The sequence below is a fragment of the Oncorhynchus keta genome, chromosome 1 (assembly GCF_023373465.1).
Source record: "Oncorhynchus keta strain PuntledgeMale-10-30-2019 chromosome 1, Oket_V2, whole genome shotgun sequence".
Taxonomy (NCBI): domain Eukaryota; kingdom Metazoa; phylum Chordata; class Actinopteri; order Salmoniformes; family Salmonidae; genus Oncorhynchus; species Oncorhynchus keta.
Window position 1 is genome coordinate 88,356,344 of NC_068421.1, and position 21,388 is coordinate 88,377,731.

A 21,388-nucleotide genomic window follows, 5' to 3' on the forward strand; every position below is an offset into this window, starting at 1 on the left:
GACAGTTGGTGCTTAAAGCTAATGAGGGAGATAAGTGTTTCCAGTTTCAGAGATTTTTGTAGTTCATTCCAGTCATTGGCAGCAGAGAACTGGAAGGAGAGGCGGCCAAAGAAATAATTGGTTTTGGGGGTGACTAGAGAGATATACCTGCTGGAGCGCGTGCTACAGGTGGTTGATGCTATGGTGACCAGCGAGCTGAGATAAGGGGGGACTTTACCTAGCAGGGTCTTGTAGATGACATGGAGTCAGTGGGTTTGGCGACGAGTATGAAGCGAGGGCCAGCCAACGAGAGCGCACAGGTCGCAATGGTGGGTAGTATATGGGGCTTTGGTGACAAAACGGATTGCACTGTGATAGACTGCATCCAATTTGTTGAGTAGGGTATTGGAGGCTATTTTGTAAATGACATCACCGAAGTCGAGGATTGGTAGGATGGTCAGTTTTACAAGGGTATGTTTGGCAGCATGAGTGAAGGATGCTTTGTTGCGAAATAGGAAGCAAATTCTAGATTTAACTTTGGATTGGAGATGTTTGATGTGGGTCTGGAAGGAGAGTTTACAGTTTAACCAGACACCTAGCTATTTGTAGTTGTCCACGTATTCTAAGTCAGAGCCGTCCAGAGTAGTGATGTTGGACAGGCGGGCAGGTGCAGGCAGCGATCGCTTGAAGAGCATGCATTTAGTTTTACTTGTATTTAAGAGCAATTGGAGGCCACGGAAGTAGAGTTGTATGGCATTGAAGCTTGCCTGGAGGGTTGTCCACAGTGTCCAAAGAAGGGCCAGAAGTATACAGAATGGTGTCGTCTGCGTAGAGGTGGATCAGAGACTCACCAGCAGCAAGAGCGACATCATTGATGTACACAGAGAAGAGAGTCGGTCCAAGAATTGAACCCTGTGGCACCCCCATAGAGACTGCCAGAGGTCCGGACAGCAGACCCTCCGATTTGACACACTGAACTCTATCAGAGAAGTAGTTGGTGAACCTGGCGAGGCAATCATTTGAGAAACCAAGGCTGTCGAGTCTGCCGATGAGGATGTGGTGATTGACAGAGTCGAAAGCCTTGGCCAGATCAATGAATACGGCTGTACAGTAATGTTTCTTATCGATGGCGGTTAAGATATCGTTTAGGACCTTGAGCGTGGCTGAGGTGCACCATTGACCAGCTCTGAAACCAGATTGCATAGCAGAGAAGGTATGGTGAGATTCGAAATGGTTGGTAATCTGTTTGTTGACTTGGCTTTTGAAGACCTTAGAAAGGCAGGGTAGGATAGATATAGGTCTGTAGCAGTTTGGGTCAAGAGTGTCCCCCCCCTTTGAAGAGGGGGATGACCGCAGCTGCTTTCCAATCTTTGGGAATCTTTCCAATCTTTGGGAATCTCAGAAAGAGAGGTTGGACAGGCTAGTAATAGTGGTGGCAACTATTTCGGCAGATCATTTTAGAAAGAAAGGGTCCAGATTGTCTAGCCCAGCTGATTTGTAGGGGTCCAGATTTTGCAGCACTTTCAGAACATCAGCTGACTGGATTTGGGAGAAGGAGAAATGGGGAAGGCTTGGGCGAATTGCTTTGGGGGGTGCAGTGCTGTTGACCGGGGTAGGAGTAGCCAAGTTGAAAGCATGGCCAGCCGTAGAAAAATGCTTATGGAAATTCTCAATTATAGTGGATTTATCAGTGGTGACAGTGTTTCCTATCTTCAGAGCACTGGGCAGCTGGGAGGAGGTGTTCTTATTCTCCATGGACTTTACAGTGTCCCAGAACTTTTTTTGAGTTAGTGTTGCAGGAAGCAAATTTCTGCTTGAAAAAGCTAGCCTTGGCTTTTCTAACTGCCTGTGTATAATTTAACGATCGGGAATGGAATGGAATTCAAGTTCAATTGATTATTATTTTAAAATGCATCTAGAATTGAAAGGTAACTGTTGAACCATGCTCCTGAGGCATTGACAAGTAATATTCCTCAAGGATCTATGGGTATAGGGATGTCATTTATTAAAATGAAAAACAACTAAATATCTTTGGCCCTTGAAGGACACGTTCACACACTGATTCCTGTACAATCTTCTCGTTTCAGAACCCTGCACTGTGGATGAAGAGCTGATGAACACACAGAACATCCAATTTAAATATCCTCCGAAAGATCAAACTAAACTCTATTCCACACATGGAGATCATACCACTTTTAAGTGTACTGGTCATCTTAGACTTAGCCCAGGTAGCGTTGATTTTCGTCAGCAGTGTGTAAACGGGGTCATGAACTTGCCTCATTGCCAATAGTGGCTTTGTCTTACGCAAAGAGATGGCCACTTGCTTGTTGGGCATACATGTCAATGAATAACCCCTGTCAATAGTTTGCTCAACATATTTTCAGATTCATTGTCTGAATAAATGTATGGTTTTTCATGATTGTCCAACATGAAATAAAGTGCTGCTGGTTCATATTTACTAATCTACTCTTGATTATTTTAATTGTTCAATGGAATAAAATTATCACACACACACACAACACCAAGCTTTCTAACGTTAGTGGTGTGGGAATGAATCTCAAAGTTCAATATAAAGACACATAAAGGATTTTTCCCCCAATATCTTAGCAACCAGACAATATTTATAAGAAAACTTGTGATGTTCAACTGCATCATCATCACATATTCCCTTGATGACGTGTTCCTTCCTGTTGTTTGCATCCTGATCATTTAGCAGGAATATTGTCCTTCAAATCTCATATGCAAGAAAACGTTTAATGTCATGTGTTATGTATGGTTCGTCAAGTTGGCTGGCTAATATGGGGCTACGGTGAGCCATGGCAGTACAGACATAATCCCAAGGTGCAGAAATAGATTTTGTCCCTCCCCTTTTGCCCCTAGAAAACATGGCTTGACGGGAAAAGGAGGCACTTGCTTGCTGGAACAAACATTAGCCATGTCAATATACAGTGAACAAGGTTTATGTACAGTAAGGGTTATGTTAGTCCAGGTTTTGATCTTATCCACATTCTAACTACAGTGATACCTGTACCACTCAATGCTTATTTAGCTCTTAATTTAAGCACATCAGATTACTGTAGAAATGTCTCTATCTCATGTAGCTGAACAATAGTGGAAGACCGAGAACACAAGTTATTTATTCTGATATCTAATATAGTGGTCTTAAAAATACTACAAATTAAAATCTTTCAAATTAAAATGAGTTGTTTTGTGTCCTATTATTAATAGACTGAACCAACACAGTTCCTACATTGGGTATTTTCACAAGAACTGTGTTTTTAACGCAGTGAAGGTTTGATTAAATTCCATGTATTGGAGTTTTCCAGTATTTTGGGTCAGTCCCCCTGGACAGTGGTTCTCTTCAGTGCTCCCTGGGGGCTGGAACTCTGTAGACAAACATTAACTTTGGGATAGACACTCTATATTTATCTTCTACTCCTTCCATTTTTACTGCATCTACCATTTGATCAACATGAAATCATCTCTGACTCTGCTGTGTCTGGTGGTATGGGTGAATGTGGATGCTTCATCAGCTCAGACTGGTAAGGATGTGTTTTCCTTCACATTCTCACATGCTTGCAGTGCCCACATTGTGTTAGTATTCACCAGTTGCTCTGTAAGATAATTGATGTACTCACGTTTCTTATTATAGCCAATAATTTAGCTTTAGGGAAAGGGGGGCTTTGTCAGTCTGCTAATACAGGTGGCAATGGCCAGGATCAGGAATGTGTAGAAAAATGTGTAGAAAAAGTATACTGCATGTTTTATAATTTTTTCAGGGGGTGCTGCAGCACCCTCTTCACCCTTAGTTCCACACTGCTAATTTTGCAAAATGTGCCTTTAAAAGGTTTTAATGCTCGTCTCCAACTCATGTGTAAGACCAATTCATCTCTAACTTATTCCACTGCAGATGAATCTCATAATTTCTAATAATATCCATCATGATTTAATGTTGTATTGATACAGATCCGATAATGTCACAGAACTGAAACATATTTGTGCTGAACTACTGTAATAGAGCTGTGTGATGATCAGTGCTTGGAATGTGAAGGTTCTATCTGCTAAAAGAAGATTCTGAGATAATTGTTTTTAAAACTCCAAACCCTCATCGGTTTGAATGGTGTCAGCAAATTAGAGTATTTAGAGTACTATATAGGTAGAGAACACTGAACAGAACAATGCTGTGTCAATAACAACATAGAACTTTGTAGTGCCAATCTCTCTGTTTGTCTAAAGGTTTTTCCTCTGCTCCTCTGTCAGTGTGCAGTGGACCTCTTCCAAATGTGCCCGATGCCAGGGTCACTGAGGAAAGCATCAAAAATGAGTACAAAGAGGACGACATTGTCCTTTTTTCCTGCAACTTTGGCTTTGTACCAGCAGGCAGAATAAGTTTTCAGTGTAAGAAGAATAAGTGGGTGGTGGTCCGTCAGGGGAAATGCAAGCGTGAGTATTTCTTTCAATGTTATAGATTCAATATTGTTGTTATACATTTGACATTTTAGTCATTTAGCAGACGTTCTTATCCAGAGTGACTTATTGTTCGTGCATTTTTTTAAAGGGATAGTTTGGGATTTTGTCAATGAGGGGAAGTAGATAATGGGCCTCACTGCCAAAATCCCAAACTATCCCTTTAAGATAGCTAAGTGAGAACCCAACATTATCAGTGCTAGTATGTTCATTTTTCCTCAACAAAATAGCTATGGTTGTAGTTATGATTAGCATAAGCCCATAATAGCTTAGTTAAACACTCTGAAAGATCTGTTAACATATCACTTTCTTACATACTGTATCATGATCTTGTTTTCCTGCGGTTTCCTGACATCTAGCTAAACCATGTGAGCTCCCTGATGAAACTGCCAATGGCCACTACAGCATCCACATTGGAAATGACTTTGTCTTTGGAGCCACTATCAAATACACTTGCAATGACGGGCAAGTTTGTTTTTTTAAAGATTGAATTTCATTATTATTTATGATAAATGATTTAAATAATAGCCCCCACCCCAATAGCTCTCTGTCCTTCCAATCCAGCCTGCCTAGTATGGGGCTGAATCCATCCTGTCTAGTATGGAACTGAATCAAGCCTGTCAAGTATGAGGCTGAATCCAGCCCGTCTAGTATGGGGCTGAATCCAGCCTGTCTAGTATGGGGCTGAATCCAGCCCGTCTAGTATGGGGCTGAATCCAGCCTGTCTAGTATGGGGCTGAATCCAGCCTGTCTAGTATGGGGCTGAATCCAGCATGTCTGGTATGGTCCTGAATCAAACTGTCTAGTATGGTGCTGAATCCATCTTGTCTAGAATGGGGCTAAATCCAGCCTGTCTAGTATGTGGCTAAATCCAGCCCGTCTAGTATGGAGTGAATCCAGCCTGCCTAGTATAAGGTTTAATCGAGCCCATCGAGTATGTGGTTGAATCCAGCCTGTTTTAAATGGGGCTGAATCCAACCCGTCTAGTATGGGGCTGAGTCCATCCTGTCAAGTATTGTACTGAATCCATCCTGTCTAGAATGGGGCTAAATTCAGCCTGTCTAGTATGTGGCTAAATCCAGCCTGTCTAGTATGTGGCTAAATCCAGCCCGTCTAGTATGGAGTGAATCAAGCCTGTCTTAAATGTGCTGAATCCAGCCTGTCTAGTATGTGCTGAATCCAGTCTGCCTAGTATAAGGTTTAATCGAGCCCATCGAGTATGGGGTTGAATCCAGCCTGTTTTAAATGGGGCTGAATCCAGCCTGTCTGGTATGGGGTTGAATCCAGCCTGTCTTAAATGGGCTGAATCCAGCCTGTCTGGTATGGGGTTGAATCCAGCCTGTCTTAAATGGGGCTGGATCCAGCCCGTCGAGTATGGGGCTGAATCTTAAATGTGCTGAATCCAGCCTGTCTTGAATGGGGCTGAATCTAGCCTGCCTTGTATGGGGCTGAATCCAGCCTGTCTAGTATTGGGCTGAATCTAGCCTGTCTAGTATGGGGCTGAATCCAGCCTGTCTAGTATGGGGCTGATTCCAGCCTGTCAAGTATTGGGCTGAATCTGGACTGCCTTGTATGGATGGGGCTTAATCCAGCCTGTCTAGTATTGAGCTGAATCTAGCCTAACTTGTATGGGGCTGAATCCATCCTGTCTAGTTTGGAGCAAAATCCAGCCTGTCTAGTGTGGGGATGAACCCAGCCTGTCTAGTATGAGGCTGAATCCAGCCTGTCTAGTATGGGGCTGAATCCAGCCTGTCTTTTATGGGGTTGAATCTAGCCTGTCTCGTATGGGCTGAATCCAGCAATTCTAGTATGGGACAAATCCAGCCTGTCTTAAATGGGCTGACTCCAGCCTGCCTAATATGGGGCTGAATCCAGCCTGTCTAGTATGGGGTTGAATCCAGCCTGTCAAGTATGGGGTTGAATCCAGCCTGTCTAGTATGGGGTTGAATCCAGCCTGTCAAGTATGGGGCTGAATCCAGCCCGTCTAGTATGGGGTTAAATCTAGCCTGTTTAGAATGGGGTTGAATCCAACCTGTCTCGTATGGGGTTGAATCCAGCCTGTCAAGTATGGGGTTGAATCCAGCCTGTCAAGTATGGGGTTGAATCCAGCCTGTCTAGTATGGGGCTGATTCCAGCCTGTCAAGTATCGGGCTGAATCTGGACTGCCTTGTATGGGGCTTAATCCAGCCTGTCTAGTATTGGGCTGAATCTAGCCTGTCTAGTATGGGGTTGAATCCAGCATGTCCAGTATGGGGCTGAATCCAGCCAGGTCTGGTATGGTGTTGAATCCAGCCCGTCTAGTATGGGGATGAATTATTCCTGCCTTCTATGGGGCTGAATCCAGCCTGTCTAGTATGGGTTGTATCCATTCTGCCAAGTATGGGTCTGATCCAGCCTGCCTAGTCTGAGGCTGAATCCAGCCTGTCTAGTATGGGGTTGAATCCAACCTGTCTCATATGGGGCCGAATCCAGCCTGCCTAGTATGGGGCCGAATCCAGCCTGTCTTGTCTGGGACTGAATCCAGCCCGTCTGGTCTGGGGCTGAATCCAGCCTGCCTTGTATGGGGCTGAATCCAGCCTGTCTTGTATGGGCTGAATCCAGCCCGTCTAGTATGGGGCTGAATCCAGCCTGTCTAGTATGGGGCTGAATCCAGCCTGTCTAGTATGGGGCTGAATCCAGCATGTCTGGTATGGTCCTGAATCAAACTGTCTAGTATGGTGCTGAATCCATCTTGTCTAGAATGGGGCTAAATCCAGCCTGTCTAGTATGTGGCTAAATCCAGCCCGTCTAGTATGGAGTGAATCCAGCCTGTCTTAAATGTGCTGAATCCAGCCTGTCTAGTATGTGCTGAATCCAGTCTGCCTAGTATAAGGTTTAATCGAGCCCATCGAGTATGGGGTTGAATCCAGCCTGTTTTAAATGGGGCTGAATCCAACCCGTCTAGTATGGGGCTGAATCCATCCTGTCTAGTATGGGGTTGAATCCAGCCTGTCAAGTATGGGCTGAATCCAGCCTGTCTTAAATGGGGATGAATCCAGCCCGTCTAGTTTGGTCTTAATCCAACCCGTCTAGTATGGGGCTGAGTCCATCCTGTCAAGTATTGTACTGAATCCATCCTGTCTAGAATGGGGCTAAATTCAGCCTGTCTAGTATGTGGCTAAATCCAGCCTGTCTAGTATGGGGCTGAATCCAGCCTGTCTTGTATGTGCTGAATCCATCCTGTCTAGAATGGGGCTAAATTCAGCCTGTCTAGTATGTGGCTAAATCCAGCCTGTCTAGTATGGGGCTGAATCCATCCTGTCTCGAATGGGCTGAATCCAGCCTGTCTATAATGGGTTGAATCTAATATTTCGTAAATGTGCTGATTCCTGCCTGTCTTAAATGGGCTGAATCCAGTCTGTCTAGTATGGTGTTGAATCCTGCCTGTCAAGTATGGGCTGAATCCAGCCTGTCTTAAATGGGCTGAATCCAGCCCGTCGAGTATGGGGCTGAATCTTAAATGTGCTGAATCCAGCCTGTCTTGAATGGGGCTGAATCTAGCCTGCCTTGTATGGGGCTGAATCCAGCCTGTCTAGTATTGGGCTGAATCTAGCCTGTCTAGTATGGGGCTGAATCCAGCCTGTCTAGTATGGGGCTGATTCCAGCCTGTCTTGTATGGGGCTGAATCTAGCCTGCCTTGTATGGGGCTGAATCCAGCCTGTCTAGTATGGGGCTGAATCCAGCCTGTCTAGTATGGGGCTGAATCCAGCCTGTCTTGTATGGGGCTGAATCTAGCCTGTCTCGTATGGGCTGAATCCAGCAATTCTAGTATGGGACAAATCCAGCCTGTCTTAAATGGGCTGACTCCAGCCTGCCTAATATGGGGCTGAATCCAGCCTGTCTAGTATGGGGTTGAATCCAGCCTGTCAAGTATGGGGTTGAATCCAGCCTGTCTAGTATGGGGTTGAATCCAGCCTGTCAAGTATGGGGCTAAATCCAGCCTGTCTAGTATGTGGCTAAATCCAGCCCGTCTAGTATGGAGTGAATCCAGCCTGTCTTAAATGTGCTGAATCCAGCCTGTCTAGTATGTGCTGAATCCAGTCTGCCTAGTATAAGGTTTAATCGAGCCCATCGAGTATGGGGTTGAATCCAGCCTGTTTTAAATGGGGCTGAATCCAACCCGTCTAGTATGGGGCTGAATCCATCCTGTCTAGTATGGGGTTGAATCCAGCCTGTCAAGTATGGGCTGAATCCAGCCCGTCTAGTATGGGGCTGAATCCATCCTGTCTAGTATGGGGTTGAATCCAGCCTGTCAAGTATGGGCTGAATCCAGCCTGTCTGGTATGGGGTTGAATCCAGCCTGTCTTAAATGGGGATGAATCCAGCCCGTCTAGTTTGGTCTGAATCCAACCCGTCTAGTAGGGGCTGAATCCATCCTGTCTAGTATGGGGTTGAATCCAGCCTGTCAAGTATGGGCTGAATCCAGCCTGTCTGGTATGGGGTTGAATCCAGCCTGGCTTAAATGGGGCTGGATCCAGCCCGTCGAGTATGGGGCTGAATCTTAAATGTGCTGAATCCAGCCTGTCTTGAATGGGGCTGAATCTAGCCTGCCTTGTATGGGGCTGAATCCAGCCTGTCTAGTATTGGGCTGAATCTAGCCTGTCTAGTATGGGGCTGAATCCAGCCTGTCTAGTATGGGGCTGATTCCAGCCTGTCAAGTATTGGGCTGAATCTGGACTGCCTTGTATGGGGCTTAATCCAGCCTGTCTAGTATTGAGCTGAATCTAGCCTAACTTGTATGGGGCTGAATCCATCCTGTCTAGTTTGGAGCAAAATCCAGCCTGTCTAGTGTGGGGATGAACCCAGCCTGTCTAGTATGAGGCTGAATCCAGCCTGTCTAGTATGGGGCTGAATCCAGCCTGTCTAGTGTGGGGATGAACCCAGCCTGTCTAGTATGAGGCTGAATCCAGCCTGTCTAGTATGAGGCTGAATCCAGCCTGTCTAGTATGGGGCTGAATCCAGCCTGTCTAGTATGGGGCTGATTCCAGCCTGTCTAGTATGGGGTTGAATCTAGCCTGTCTCGTATGGGCTGAATCCAGCAATTCTAGTATGGGACAAATCCAGCCTGTCTTAAATGGGCTGACTCCAGCCTGCCTAATATGGGGCTGAATCCAGCCTGTCTAGTATGGGGTTGAATCCAGCCTGTCAAGTATGGGGTTGAATCCAGCCTGTCTAGTATGGGGTTGAATCCAGCCCGTCTAGTATGGGGTTAAATCTAGCCTGTTTAGAATGGGGTTGAATCCAACCTGTCTCGTATGGGGTTGAATCCAGCCTGTCAAGTATGGGGTTGAATCCAGCCTGTCAAGTATGGGGTTGAATCCAGCCTGTCAAGTATGGGGTTGAATCCAGCCTGTCTAGTATGGGGCTGATTCCAGCCTGTCAAGTATTGGGCTGAATCTGGACTGCCTTGTATGGGGCTTAATCCAGCCTGTCTAGTATTGGGCTGAATCTAGCCTGTCTAGTATGGGGTTGAATCCAGCATGTCCAGTATGGGGCTGAATCCAGCCAGGTCTGGTATGGTGTTGAATCCAGCCCGTCTAGTATGGGGATGAATTATTCCTGCCTTCTATGGGGCTGAATCCAGCCTGTCTAGTATGGGTTGTATCCATTCTGCCAAGTATGGGTCTGATCCAGCCTGCCTAGTCTGAGGCTGAATCCAGCCTGTCTAGTATGGGGTTGAATCCAACCTGTCTCATATGGGGCCGAATCCAGCCTGCCTAGTATGGGGCCGAATCCAGCCTGTCTTGTCTGGGACTGAATCCAGCCCGTCTGGTCTGGGGCTGAATCCAGCCTGCCTTGTATGGGGCTGAATCCAGCCTGTCTTGTATGGGCTGAATCCAGCCCGTCTAGTATGGGGCTGAATCCAGCCTGTCTAGTATGGGGCTGAATCCAGCCTGTCTAGTATGGGGCTGAATCCAGCATGTCTGGTATGGTCCTGAATCAAACTGTCTAGTATGGTGCTGAATCCATCTTGTCTAGAATGGGGCTAAATCCAGCCTGTCTAGTATGTGGCTAAATCCAGCCCGTCTAGTATGGAGTGAATCCAGCCTGTCTTAAATGTGCTGAATCCAGCCTGTCTAGTATGTGCTGAATCCAGTCTGCCTAGTATAAGGTTTAATCGAGCCCATCGAGTATGGGGTTGAATCCAGCCTGTTTTAAATGGGGCTGAATCCAACCCGTCTAGTATGGGGCTGAATCCATCCTGTCTAGTATGGGGTTGAATCCAGCCTGTCAAGTATGGGCTGAATCCAGCCTGTCTTAAATGGGGATGAATCCAGCCCGTCTAGTTTGGTCTTAATCCAACCCGTCTAGTATGGGGCTGAGTCCATCCTGTCAAGTATTGTACTGAATCCATCCTGTCTAGAATGGGGCTAAATTCAGCCTGTCTAGTATGTGGCTAAATCCAGCCTGTCTAGTATGGGGCTGAATCCAGCCTGTCTTGTATGTGCTGAATCCATCCTGTCTAGAATGGGGCTAAATTCAGCCTGTCTAGTATGTGGCTAAATCCAGCCTGTCTAGTATGGGGCTGAATCCATCCTGTCTCGAATGGGCTGAATCCAGCCTGTCTATAATGGGTTGAATCTAATATTTCGTAAATGTGCTGATTCCTGCCTGTCTTAAATGGGCTGAATCCAGTCTGTCTAGTATGGTGTTGAATCCTGCCTGTCAAGTATGGGCTGAATCCAGCCTGTCTTAAATGGGCTGAATCCAGCCTGTCTGGTATGGGGCTGAATCTTAAATGTGCTGAATCCAGCCTGTCTTGAATGGGGCTGAATCTAGCCTGTCTAGTATGGGGCTGAATCCAGCCTGTCTAGTATGGGGCTGATTCCAGCCTGTCTTGTATGGGGCTGAATCTAGCCTGCCTTGTATGGGGCTGAATCCAGCCTGTCTAGTATGGGGCTGAATCCAGCCTGTCTAGTATGGGGCTGAATCCAGCCTGTCTTGTATGGGGCTGAATCTAGCCTGTCTCGTATGGGCTGAATCCAGCAATTCTAGTATGGGACAAATCCAGCCTGTCTTAAATGGGCTGACTCCAGCCTGCCTAATATGGGGCTGAATCCAGCCTGTCTAGTATGGGGTTGAATCCAGCCTGTCAAGTATGGGGTTGAATCCAGCCTGTCTAGTATGGGGTTGAATCCAGCCTGTCAAGTATGGGGCTAAATCCAGCCTGTCTAGTATGTGGCTAAATCCAGCCCGTCTAGTATGGAGTGAATCCAGCCTGTCTTAAATGTGCTGAATCCAGCCTGTCTAGTATGTGCTGAATCCAGTCTGCCTAGTATAAGGTTTAATCGAGCCCATCGAGTATGGGGTTGAATCCAGCCTGTTTTAAATGGGGCTGAATCCAACCCGTCTAGTATGGGGCTGAATCCATCCTGTCTAGTATGGGGTTGAATCCAGCCTGTCAAGTATGGGCTGAATCCAGCCTGTCTTAAATGGGGATGAATCCAGCCCGTCTAGTTTGGTCTGAATCCAACCCGTCTAGTATGGGGCTGAATCCATCCTGTCTAGTATGGGGTTGAATCCAGCCTGTCAAGTATGGGCTGAATCCAGCCTGTCTGGTATGGGGTTGAATCCAGCCTGTCTTAAATGGGCTGAATCCAGCCCGTCGAGTATGGGGCTGAATCTTAAATGTGCTGAATCCAGCCTGTCTTGAATGGGGCTGAATCTAGCCTGCCTTGTATGGGGCTGAATCCAGCCTGTCTAGTATTGGGCTGAATCTAGCCTGTCTAGTATGGGGCTGAATCCAGCCTGTCTAGTATGGGGCTGATTCCAGCCTGTCAAGTATTGGGCTGAATCTGGACTGCCTTGTATGGGGCTTAATCCAGCCTGTCTAGTATTGAGCTGAATCTAGCCTAACTTGTATGGGGCTGAATCCATCCTGTCTAGTTTGGAGCAAAATCCAGCCTGTCTAGTGTGGGGATGAACCCAGCCTGTCTAGTATGAGGCTGAATCCAGCCTGTCTAGTATGGGGCTGAATCCAGCCTGTCTAGTGTGGGGATGAACCCAGCCTGTCTAGTATGAGGCTGAATCCAGCCTGTCTAGTATGAGGCTGAATCCAGCCTGTCTAGTATGGGGCTGAATCCAGCCTGTCTAGTATGGGGCTGATTCCAGCCTGTCTAGTATGGGGTTGAATCTAGCCTGTCTCGTATGGGCTGAATCCAGCAATTCTAGTATGGGACAAATCCAGCCTGTCTTAAATGGGCTGACTCCAGCCTGCCTAATATGGGGCTGAATCCAGCCTGTCTAGTATGGGGTTGAATCCAGCCTGTCAAGTATGGGGTTGAATCCAGCCTGTCTAGTATGGGGTTGAATCCAGCCCGTCTAGTATGGGGTTAAATCTAGCCTGTTTAGAATGGGGTTGAATCCAACCTGTCTCGTATGGGGTTGAATCCAGCCTGTCAAGTATGGGGTTGAATCCAGCCTGTCAAGTATGGGGTTGAATCCAGCCTGTCTAGTATGGGGCTGATTCCAGCCTGTCAAGTATTGGGCTGAATCTGGACTGCCTTGTATGGGGCTTAATCCAGCCTGTCTAGTATTGGGCTGAATCTAGCCTGTCTAGTATGGGGTTGAATCCAGCATGTCCAGTATGGGGCTGAATCCAGCCAGGTCTGGTATGGTGTTGAATCCAGCCCGTCTAGTATGGGGATTAATTATTCCTGCCTTCTATGGGGCTGAATCCAGCCTGTCTAGTATGGGTTGTATCCATTCTGCCAAGTATGGGTCTGATCCAGCCTGCCTAGTCTGAGGCTGAATCCAGCCTGTCTAGTATGGGGTTGAATCCAACCTGTCTCATATGGGGCCGAATCCAGCCTGCCTAGTATGGGGCCGAATCCAGCCTGTCTTGTCTGGGACTGAATCCAGCCCGTCTGGTCTGGGGCTGAATCCAGCCTGCCTTGTATGGGGCTGAATCCAGCCTGTCTTGTATGGGCTGAATCCAGCCCGTCTAGTATGGGGCTGAATCCAGCCTGTCTAGTATGGGGCTGAATCCAGCCTGTCTAGTATGGGGCTGAATCCAGCATGTCTGGTATGGTCCTGAATCAAACTGTCTAGTATGGTGCTGAATCCATCTTGTCTAGAATGGGGCTAAATCCAGCCTGTCTAGTATGTGGCTAAATCCAGCCCGTCTAGTATGGAGTGAATCCAGCCTGTCTTAAATGTGCTGAATCCAGCCTGTCTAGTATGTGCTGAATCCAGTCTGCCTAGTATAAGGTTTAATCGAGCCCATCGAGTATGGGGTTGAATCCAGCCTGTTTTAAATGGGGCTGAATCCAACCCGTCTAGTATGGGGCTGAGTCCATCCTGTCAAGTATTGTACTGAATCCATCCTGTCAAGTATTGTACTGAATCCATCCTGTCTAGAATGGGGCTAAATTCAGCCTGTCTAGTATGTGGCTAAATCCAGCCTGTCTAGTATGTGGCTAAATCCAGCCCGTCTAGTATGGAGTGAATCCAGCCTGTCTTAAATGTGCTGAATCCAGCCTGTCTAGTATGTGCTGAATCCAGTCTGCCTAGTATAAGGTTTAATCGAGCCCATCGAGTATGGGGTTGAATCCAGCCTGTTTTAAATGGGGCTGAATCCAACCCGTCTAGTATGGGGCTGAATCCATCCTGTCTAGTATGGGGTTGAATCCAGCCTGTCAAGTATGGGCTGAATCCAGCCTGTCTTAAATGGGGATGAATCCAGCCCGTCTAGTATGGGGCTGAATCCATCCTGTCTAGTATGGGGTTGAATCCAGCCTGTCAAGTATGGGCTGAATCCAACCCGTCTAGTATGGGGCTGAATCCATCCTGTCTAGTATGGGGTTGAATCCAGCCTGTCAAGTATGGGCTGAATCCAGCCTGTCTTAAATTGGTCTGGATCCAGCCTGCCTAGTATTGTACTGAATCCATCCTGTCTAGTATGGGGCTAAATTCAGCCTGTTTAGTATGGGGCTGAATCCAGCCTGTCTTGTATGTGCTGAATCCATCCTGTCTAGAATGGGGCTAAATTCAGCCTGTCTAGTATGTGGCTAAATCCAGCCTGTCTAGTATGGGGCTGAATCCATCCTGTCTCGAATGGGCTGAATCCAGCCTGTCTATAATGGGTTGAATCTAATATTTTGTAAATGTGCTGATTCCTGCCTGTCTTAAATGGGCTGAATCCAGTCTGTCTAGTATGGTGTTGAATCCTGCCTGTCAAGTATGGGCTGAATCCAGCCTGTCTTAAATGGGCTGAATCCAGCCTGTCTGGTATGGGGTTGAATCCAGCCTGTCTTAAATGGGGCTGGATCCAGCCCGTCGAGTATGGGGCTAAATCTTAAATGTGCTGAATCCAGCCTGTCTTGAATGGGGCTGAATCTAGCCTGCCTTGTATGGGGTTGAATCCAGCCTGTCTAGTATTGGGCTGAATCTAGCCTGTCTAGTATGGGGCTGAATCCAGCCTGTCTAGTATGGGGCTGATTCCAGCCTGTCAAGTATTGGGCTGAATCTGGACTGCCTTGTATGGGGCTTAATCCAGCCTGTCTAGTATTGAGCTGAATCTAGCCTAACTTGTATGGGGCTGAATCCATCCTGTCTAGTTTGGAGCAAAATCCAGCCTGTCTAGTGTGGGGATGAACCCAGCCTGTCTAGTATGAGGCTGAATCCAGCCTGTCTAGTATGGGGCTGAATCCAGCCTGTCTTGTATGGGGTTGAATCTAGCCTGTCTCGTATGGGCTGAATCCAGCCTGTCAAGTATGGGATTGAATCCAGCCTGTCAAGTATGGGGTTGAATCCAGCCTGTCAAGTATGGGGCTGAATCCAGCCCGTCTAGTATGGGGTTAAATCTAGCCTGTTTAGAATGGGGTTGAATCCAACCTGTCAAGTATGGGGTTGAATCCAGCCTGTCAAGTATGGGGTTGAATCCAGCCTGTCTAGTATGGGGCTGATTCCAGCCTGTCAAGTATTGGGCTGAATCTGGACTGCCTTGTATGGGGCTTAATCCAGCCTGTCTAGTATTGGGCTGAATCTAGCCTGTCTAGTATGGGGTTGAATCCAGCATGTCCAGTATGGGGCTGAATCCAGCCAGGTCTGGTATGGTGTTGAATCCAGCCCGTCTAGTATGGGGATTAATTATTCCTGCCTTCTATGGGGCTGAATCCAGCCTGTCTAGTATGGGTTGTATCCATTCTGCCAAGTATGGGTCTGATCCAGCCTGCCTAGTCTGAGGCTGAATCCAGCCTGTCTAGTATGGGGTTGAATCCAACCTGTCTCATATGGGGCCGAATCCAGCCTGCCTAGTATGGGGCCGAATCCAGCCTGTCTTGTCTGGGACTGAATCCAGCCCGTCTGGTCTGGGGCTGAATCCAGCCTGCCTTTTATGGGGCTGAATCCAGCCTGTCTTGTATGAGGCTGAATCCAGCCTGCCTAGTATGGGCTGAATCCAGCAATTCTAGTATGGGACAAATCCAGCCTGGCTTAAATTGGATGATTCCAGCCTGTCTAGTATGGGGCAGAATCCAGCCTGTCAAGTTTGGGGCTGAATCCAGCCAGTCTGGTATGGGGCTGAATCCAGGCTGTCTAGAATGGGGTTGAATCCAACCTGTCTCGTATGGGTTTGAATCCAGCATGTCTAGTATGGGGCTGAATCCAGCCTAACTAGTATGGGCTGAATCCAGCAATTCTAGTATGGGACAAATCCAGCCTGTCTTAAATTGGCTGAATCCAGCCTGTCAAGTATGGGGTTGAATCCAGCCTGTCTAGTATGGGGTTCAATCCAGCCCGTCTAGTATGGGGTTAAATCCAGCCTGTCTAGAATGGGGTTGAATCCAACCTGTCTCGTATGGGGCTGAATCCAGCCTGCCTAGATTAGTGCTGAATCGAGCCTTTCTTGTATGGGGCTGAATCCAGTCCGTCTAGTATGGGTCTGAATCCATCTTGTCTAGTATGGGCTGAATCCAGCCTGTCCAGTATAGGGCTGAATCCAGCCTGTCTTGTCTGGGGCTGAATCCAGCCCGTCTGGTCTGGGGCTGAATCCAGCCTGTCCAGTATAGGGCTGAATCCAGCCTGTCTTGTCTGGGGCTGAATCCAGCCTGCCTAGTATGGGCTGAATCCAGCAATTCTAGTATGGGACAAATCCAGCCTGTCTTAAATTGGCTGAATCCAGCCTGTCAAGTTTGGGGCTGAATCCAGCCCGTCTCGTATGGGGCTGAATCCAGCCCGTCTCGTATGGGGCTGAATCCATCTTGTCTATTATGGGGCTGAATCCAGCCTGTCCAGTATAGTGCTGAATCCAGCCTGTCCAGTATAGGGCTGAATCAATCTTGTCTATTATGGGGACAAATCCAGCCTGTCTTAAATGGACTGAATCCAGGCTGTCTAGTATGGGGCCGAATCCAGCCTGCCTAGAATGGGGCCGAGTCCAGCCTGTCTTGTACGAGGCTGAATCCAGCCTGCCTAGTATGGGGCTGAATCCAGCCTGTCTAGTATAGTGCTGAATCCTGCCTTTCTTGTATGGGGCTGAATCCAGTCTGTCTAGTATGGTGCTGAATCCATCTTGTCTAGTATGGGGCTGAATCTAGCCTGTCTAGTATGGGGCTGAATCTAGCAATTCTAGTATGGGACAAATCCAGCCTGTCTTAAATTGGCTGAATCCAGCCTGTCTAGTATGGAGCTGAATCCAACCGTCTAGTATGGGGCCGAATCCAGCCTGTCTAGAATGGGGTTGAATCCAGCCTGTCTAGAATGGGGTTGAATCCAGCCTGTCAAGTATGGGGTTGAATCCAGCCTGTCTAGTATGGGGCTGATTCCAGCCTGTCAAGTATTGGGCTGAATCTGGACTGCCTTGTATGGGGCTTAATCCAGCCTGTCTAGTATTGGGCTGAATCTAGCCTGTCTAGTATGGGGTTGAATCCAGCATGTCCAGTATGGGGCTGAATCCAGCCAGGTCTGGTATGGTGTTGAATCCAGCCCGTCTAGTATGGGGATTAATTATTCCTGCCTTCTATGGGGCTGAATCCAGCCTGTCTAGTATGGGTTGTATCCATTCTGCCAAGTATGGGTCTGATCCAGCCTGCCTAGTCTGAGGCTGAATCCAGCCTGTCTAGTATGGGGTTGAATCCAACCTGTCTCATATGGGGCCGAATCCAGCCTGCCTAGTATGGGGCCGAATCCAGCCTGTCTTGTCTGGGACTGAATCCAGCCCGTCTGGTCTGGGGCTGAATCCAGCCTGCCTTTTATGGGGCTGAATCCAGCCTGTCTTGTATGAGGCTGAATCCAGCCTGCCTAGTATGGGCTGAATCCAGCAATTCTAGTATGGGACAAATCCAGCCTGGCTTAAATTGGATGATTCCAGCCTGTCTAGTATGGGGCAGAATCCAGCCTGTCAAGTTTGGGGCTGAATCCAGCCAGTCTGGTATGGGGCTGAATCCAGGCTGTCTAGAATGGGGTTGAATCCAACCTGTCTCGTATGGGTTTGAATCCAGCATGTCTAGTATGGGGCTGAATCCAGCCTAACTAGTATGGGCTGAATCCAGCAATTCTAGTATGGGACAAATCCAGCCTGTCTTAAATTGGCTGAATCCAGCCTGTCAAGTATGGGGTTGAATCCAGCCTGTCTAGTATGGGGTTCAATCCAGCCCGTCTAGTATGGGGTTAAATCCAGCCTGTCTAGAATGGGGTTGAATCCAACCTGTCTCGTATGGGGCTGAATCCAGCCTGCCTAGATTAGTGCTGAATCGAGCCTTTCTTGTATGGGGCTGAATCCAGTCCGTCTAGTATGGGTCTGAATCCATCTTGTCTAGTATGGGCTGAATCCAGCCTGTCCAGTATAGGGCTGAATCCAGCCTGTCTTGTCTGGGGCTGAATCCAGCCCGTCTGGTCTGGGGCTGAATCCAGCCTGTCCAGTATAGGGCTGAATCCAGCCTGTCTTGTCTGGGGCTGAATCCAGCCTGCCTAGTATGGGCTGAATCCAGCAATTCTAGTATGGGACAAATCCAGCCTGTCTTAAATTGGCTGAATCCAGCCTGTCAAGTTTGGGGCTGAATCCAGCCCGTCTCGTATGGGGCTGAATCCAGCCCGTCTCGTATGGGGCTGAATCCATCTTGTCTATTATGGGGCTGAATCCAGCCTGTCCAGTATAGTGCTGAATCCAGCCTGTCCAGTATAGGGCTGAATCAATCTTGTCTATTATGGGGACAAATCCAGCCTGTCTTAAATGGACTGAATCCAGGCTGTCTAGTATGGGGCCGAATCCAGCCTGCCTAGAATGGGGCCGAGTCCAGCCTGTCTTGTACGAGGCTGAATCCAGCCTGCCTAGTATGGGGCTGAATCCAGCCTGTCTAGTATAGTGCTGAATCCTGCCTTTCTTGTATGGGGCTGAATCCAGTCTGTCTAGTATGGTGCTGAATCCATCTTGTCTAGTATGGGGCTGAATCTAGCCTGTCTAGTATGGGGCTGAATCTAGCAATTCTAGTATGGGACAAATCCAGCCTGTCTTAAATTGGCTGAATCCAGCCTGTCTAGTATGGAGCTGAATCCAACCGTCTAGTATGGGGCCGAATCCAGCCTGTCTAGAATGGGGTTGAATCCAGCCTGTCTAGAATGGGGTTGAATCCAGCCTGTCTAGTATGGGGCTGAATCCAGCCTGTCTTGTATGGGGCTGAATCTAGCCTGTCTAGTATGGGCTGAATCCAGCCTGTCCAGTATAGTGCTGAATCCAGCCTGTCCAGTATAGGGCTGAATCAATCTTGTCTATTATGGGGACAAATCCAGCCTGTCTTAAATGGACTGAATCCAGGCTGTCTAGTATGGGGCCGAATCCAGCCTGCCTAGAATGGGGCCGAGTCCAGCCTGTCTTGTACGAGGCTGAATCCAGCCTGCCTAGTATGGGGCTGAATCCAGCCTGTCTAGTATAGTGCTGAATCCTGCCTTTCTTGTATGGGGCTGAATCCAGTCTGTCTAGTATGGTGCTGAATCCATCTTGTCTAGTATGGGGCTGAATCTAGCCTGTCTAGTATGGGGCTGAATCTAGCAATTCTAGTATGGGACAAATCCAGCCTGTCTTAAATTGGCTGAATCCAGCCTGTCTAGTATGGAGCTGAATCCAACCGTCTAGTATGGGGCCGAATCCAGCCTGTCTAGAATGGGGTTGAATCCAGCCTGTCTAGTATGGGGCTGAATCCAGCCTGTCTTGTATGGGGCTGAATCTAGCCTGTCTAGTATGGGGCTGAATCCAGCCTGTCTAGAATGGGGCTGAATCTAGCCTGTCTAGTATAGTGCTGAATCCAGCCTTTCTTGTATGGGACAAATCCAGCCTGTCTTAAATTGGCTGAATCCAGCCTGTCTAGTATGGAGCTGAATCCAACCGTCTAGTATGGGGCCGAATCCAGCCTGTCTAGAATGGGGTTGAATCCAGCCTGTCTAGTATGGGGCTGAATCCAGCCTGTCTTGTATGGGGTTAAATCCAACCTGTCTCATATGGGGCTGAATCCAGCCTGTCTAGAATGGGGTTGAATCCAGCATGTCTAGTATGGGGCTGAATCCAGCCTGTCTAGAATGGGGTTGAATCCAGCCTGTCTAGTATGGGGATGAATCCAGCCTGTCTAGTATGGGGTTGAATCCAGCCCGTCGAGTATGGGGTTGAATCCAGCTTGTCTAGTATGGGGCTGAATCCAGGCTGTCTAGTATGGGGTTGAATCCAGCCCGTCTGGTATGGGGCTGAATCCAGCCCGTCTAGTATGGGGCTGAATCCAGCCCGTCTAGTATGGGGCTGAATCCAGCCCGTCTAGTATGGGGCTGAATCCAGCCCGTCTAGTATGGGGCTGAATGCAGGCTGTCTGGTATGGGGCTGAATGCAGCCTGTCTAGTATGGGGCTGAATGCAGGCTGTCTGGTATGGGGCTGAATGTAGCCTGTCTGGTATGGGGCTGAATGCAGCCTGTCTAGTATGGGGCTGAATCCAGCCTGTCTGGTATGGGGCTGAATCCAGCCTGTCTAGTATGGGGCTGAATCCAGCCCGTCTGGTATGGGGCTGAATCCAGCCTGTCTGGTATGGGGCTGAATTTGGAACATGGCTTATGAGGTCACAGACATAATAATAGCACCTAATCACATAATTATGTCTGTAGTTATCAGATGGTGAGCAAAATGGACATCAGAACCTGTATGGTGGCAGGATGGAGCAACCACCTGCCCATATGTGAAGGTAACCATGTATTCATTGAATATTTTAAACTGGGTAGTTTGGCTCCTGGATGCTGATATGCTTAAGGCCGTGGTATATAATACCGTTTAACATGGGTATGACCCCCCCAAAAAACATTTCACTGTTCGAATGTTGTAACCAGTTTTTAATTGCAAAAAGGCATCTCGGGGGTTTTGGTATATGGCCAATATACCACTGCTAATAGCTGTATCCAGGCACGCCGTGCTACATTGAGTCTAGGAACAGCCCTTAGCCGTAGTATATTAGCCATATTTATTGGCCATTTTTCTCAGGACTTATTGCTTTATTATAGTAAATACAGCATAACACCTTACTTTTTACAATGCACATTACACTGTAACTCAGAGGGTTCATGAAGTTATAGACTGTACAACACCCTGCAATATGATCTTTCTCCGTAGTGGTGAGTTGTGTCCCCGAGGCTACAGATGGACGGGTGGTTGTGAGCGGTCTGCCAGATGATGATGGTGTTATACAGTACGGTCATGAGCTCAAGTTCAGCTGCCCCAACCCAGCACACCAGCTGAAGGGAAACCCACAGGTAGTGTGCGCCGCAGGGGGGATGTGGAACAACCGTTTCCCAACCTGTGAAGGTAAACATTTCACTTTAGCCAAAACTAAGCAAATCATTTTATCGACAACAACATGTACCTTCAGACGTTACATCAGGTTTGCAAATGTTCAATACAGCAATTTTGGGATTGATCTATTTTTTCCCTCC

The 21,388-nt window shown here is 47.8% G+C and overlaps 1 protein-coding gene across 1 annotated transcript in view; it reads left to right on the forward strand.

Annotated features, from left to right (window-relative positions):
* cfhl5 (complement factor H like 5) overlaps window positions 1-21,388 on the forward strand; it is a 207,985-nt gene that overhangs the window by 185,302 nt on the left and 1,295 nt on the right. The window contains exons 8-14 of the mRNA XM_052524135.1: window positions 2,067-2,268; window positions 2,765-2,788; window positions 3,394-3,521; window positions 4,240-4,422; window positions 4,806-4,911; window positions 20,570-20,646; window positions 21,069-21,260. Of these exons, the coding sequence (XP_052380095.1) occupies window positions 2,067-2,268; window positions 2,765-2,788; window positions 3,394-3,521; window positions 4,240-4,422; window positions 4,806-4,911; window positions 20,570-20,646; window positions 21,069-21,260 (912 nt within the window). The remainder of the gene's footprint in view (window positions 1-2,066; window positions 2,269-2,764; window positions 2,789-3,393; window positions 3,522-4,239; window positions 4,423-4,805; window positions 4,912-20,569; window positions 20,647-21,068; window positions 21,261-21,388) is intronic.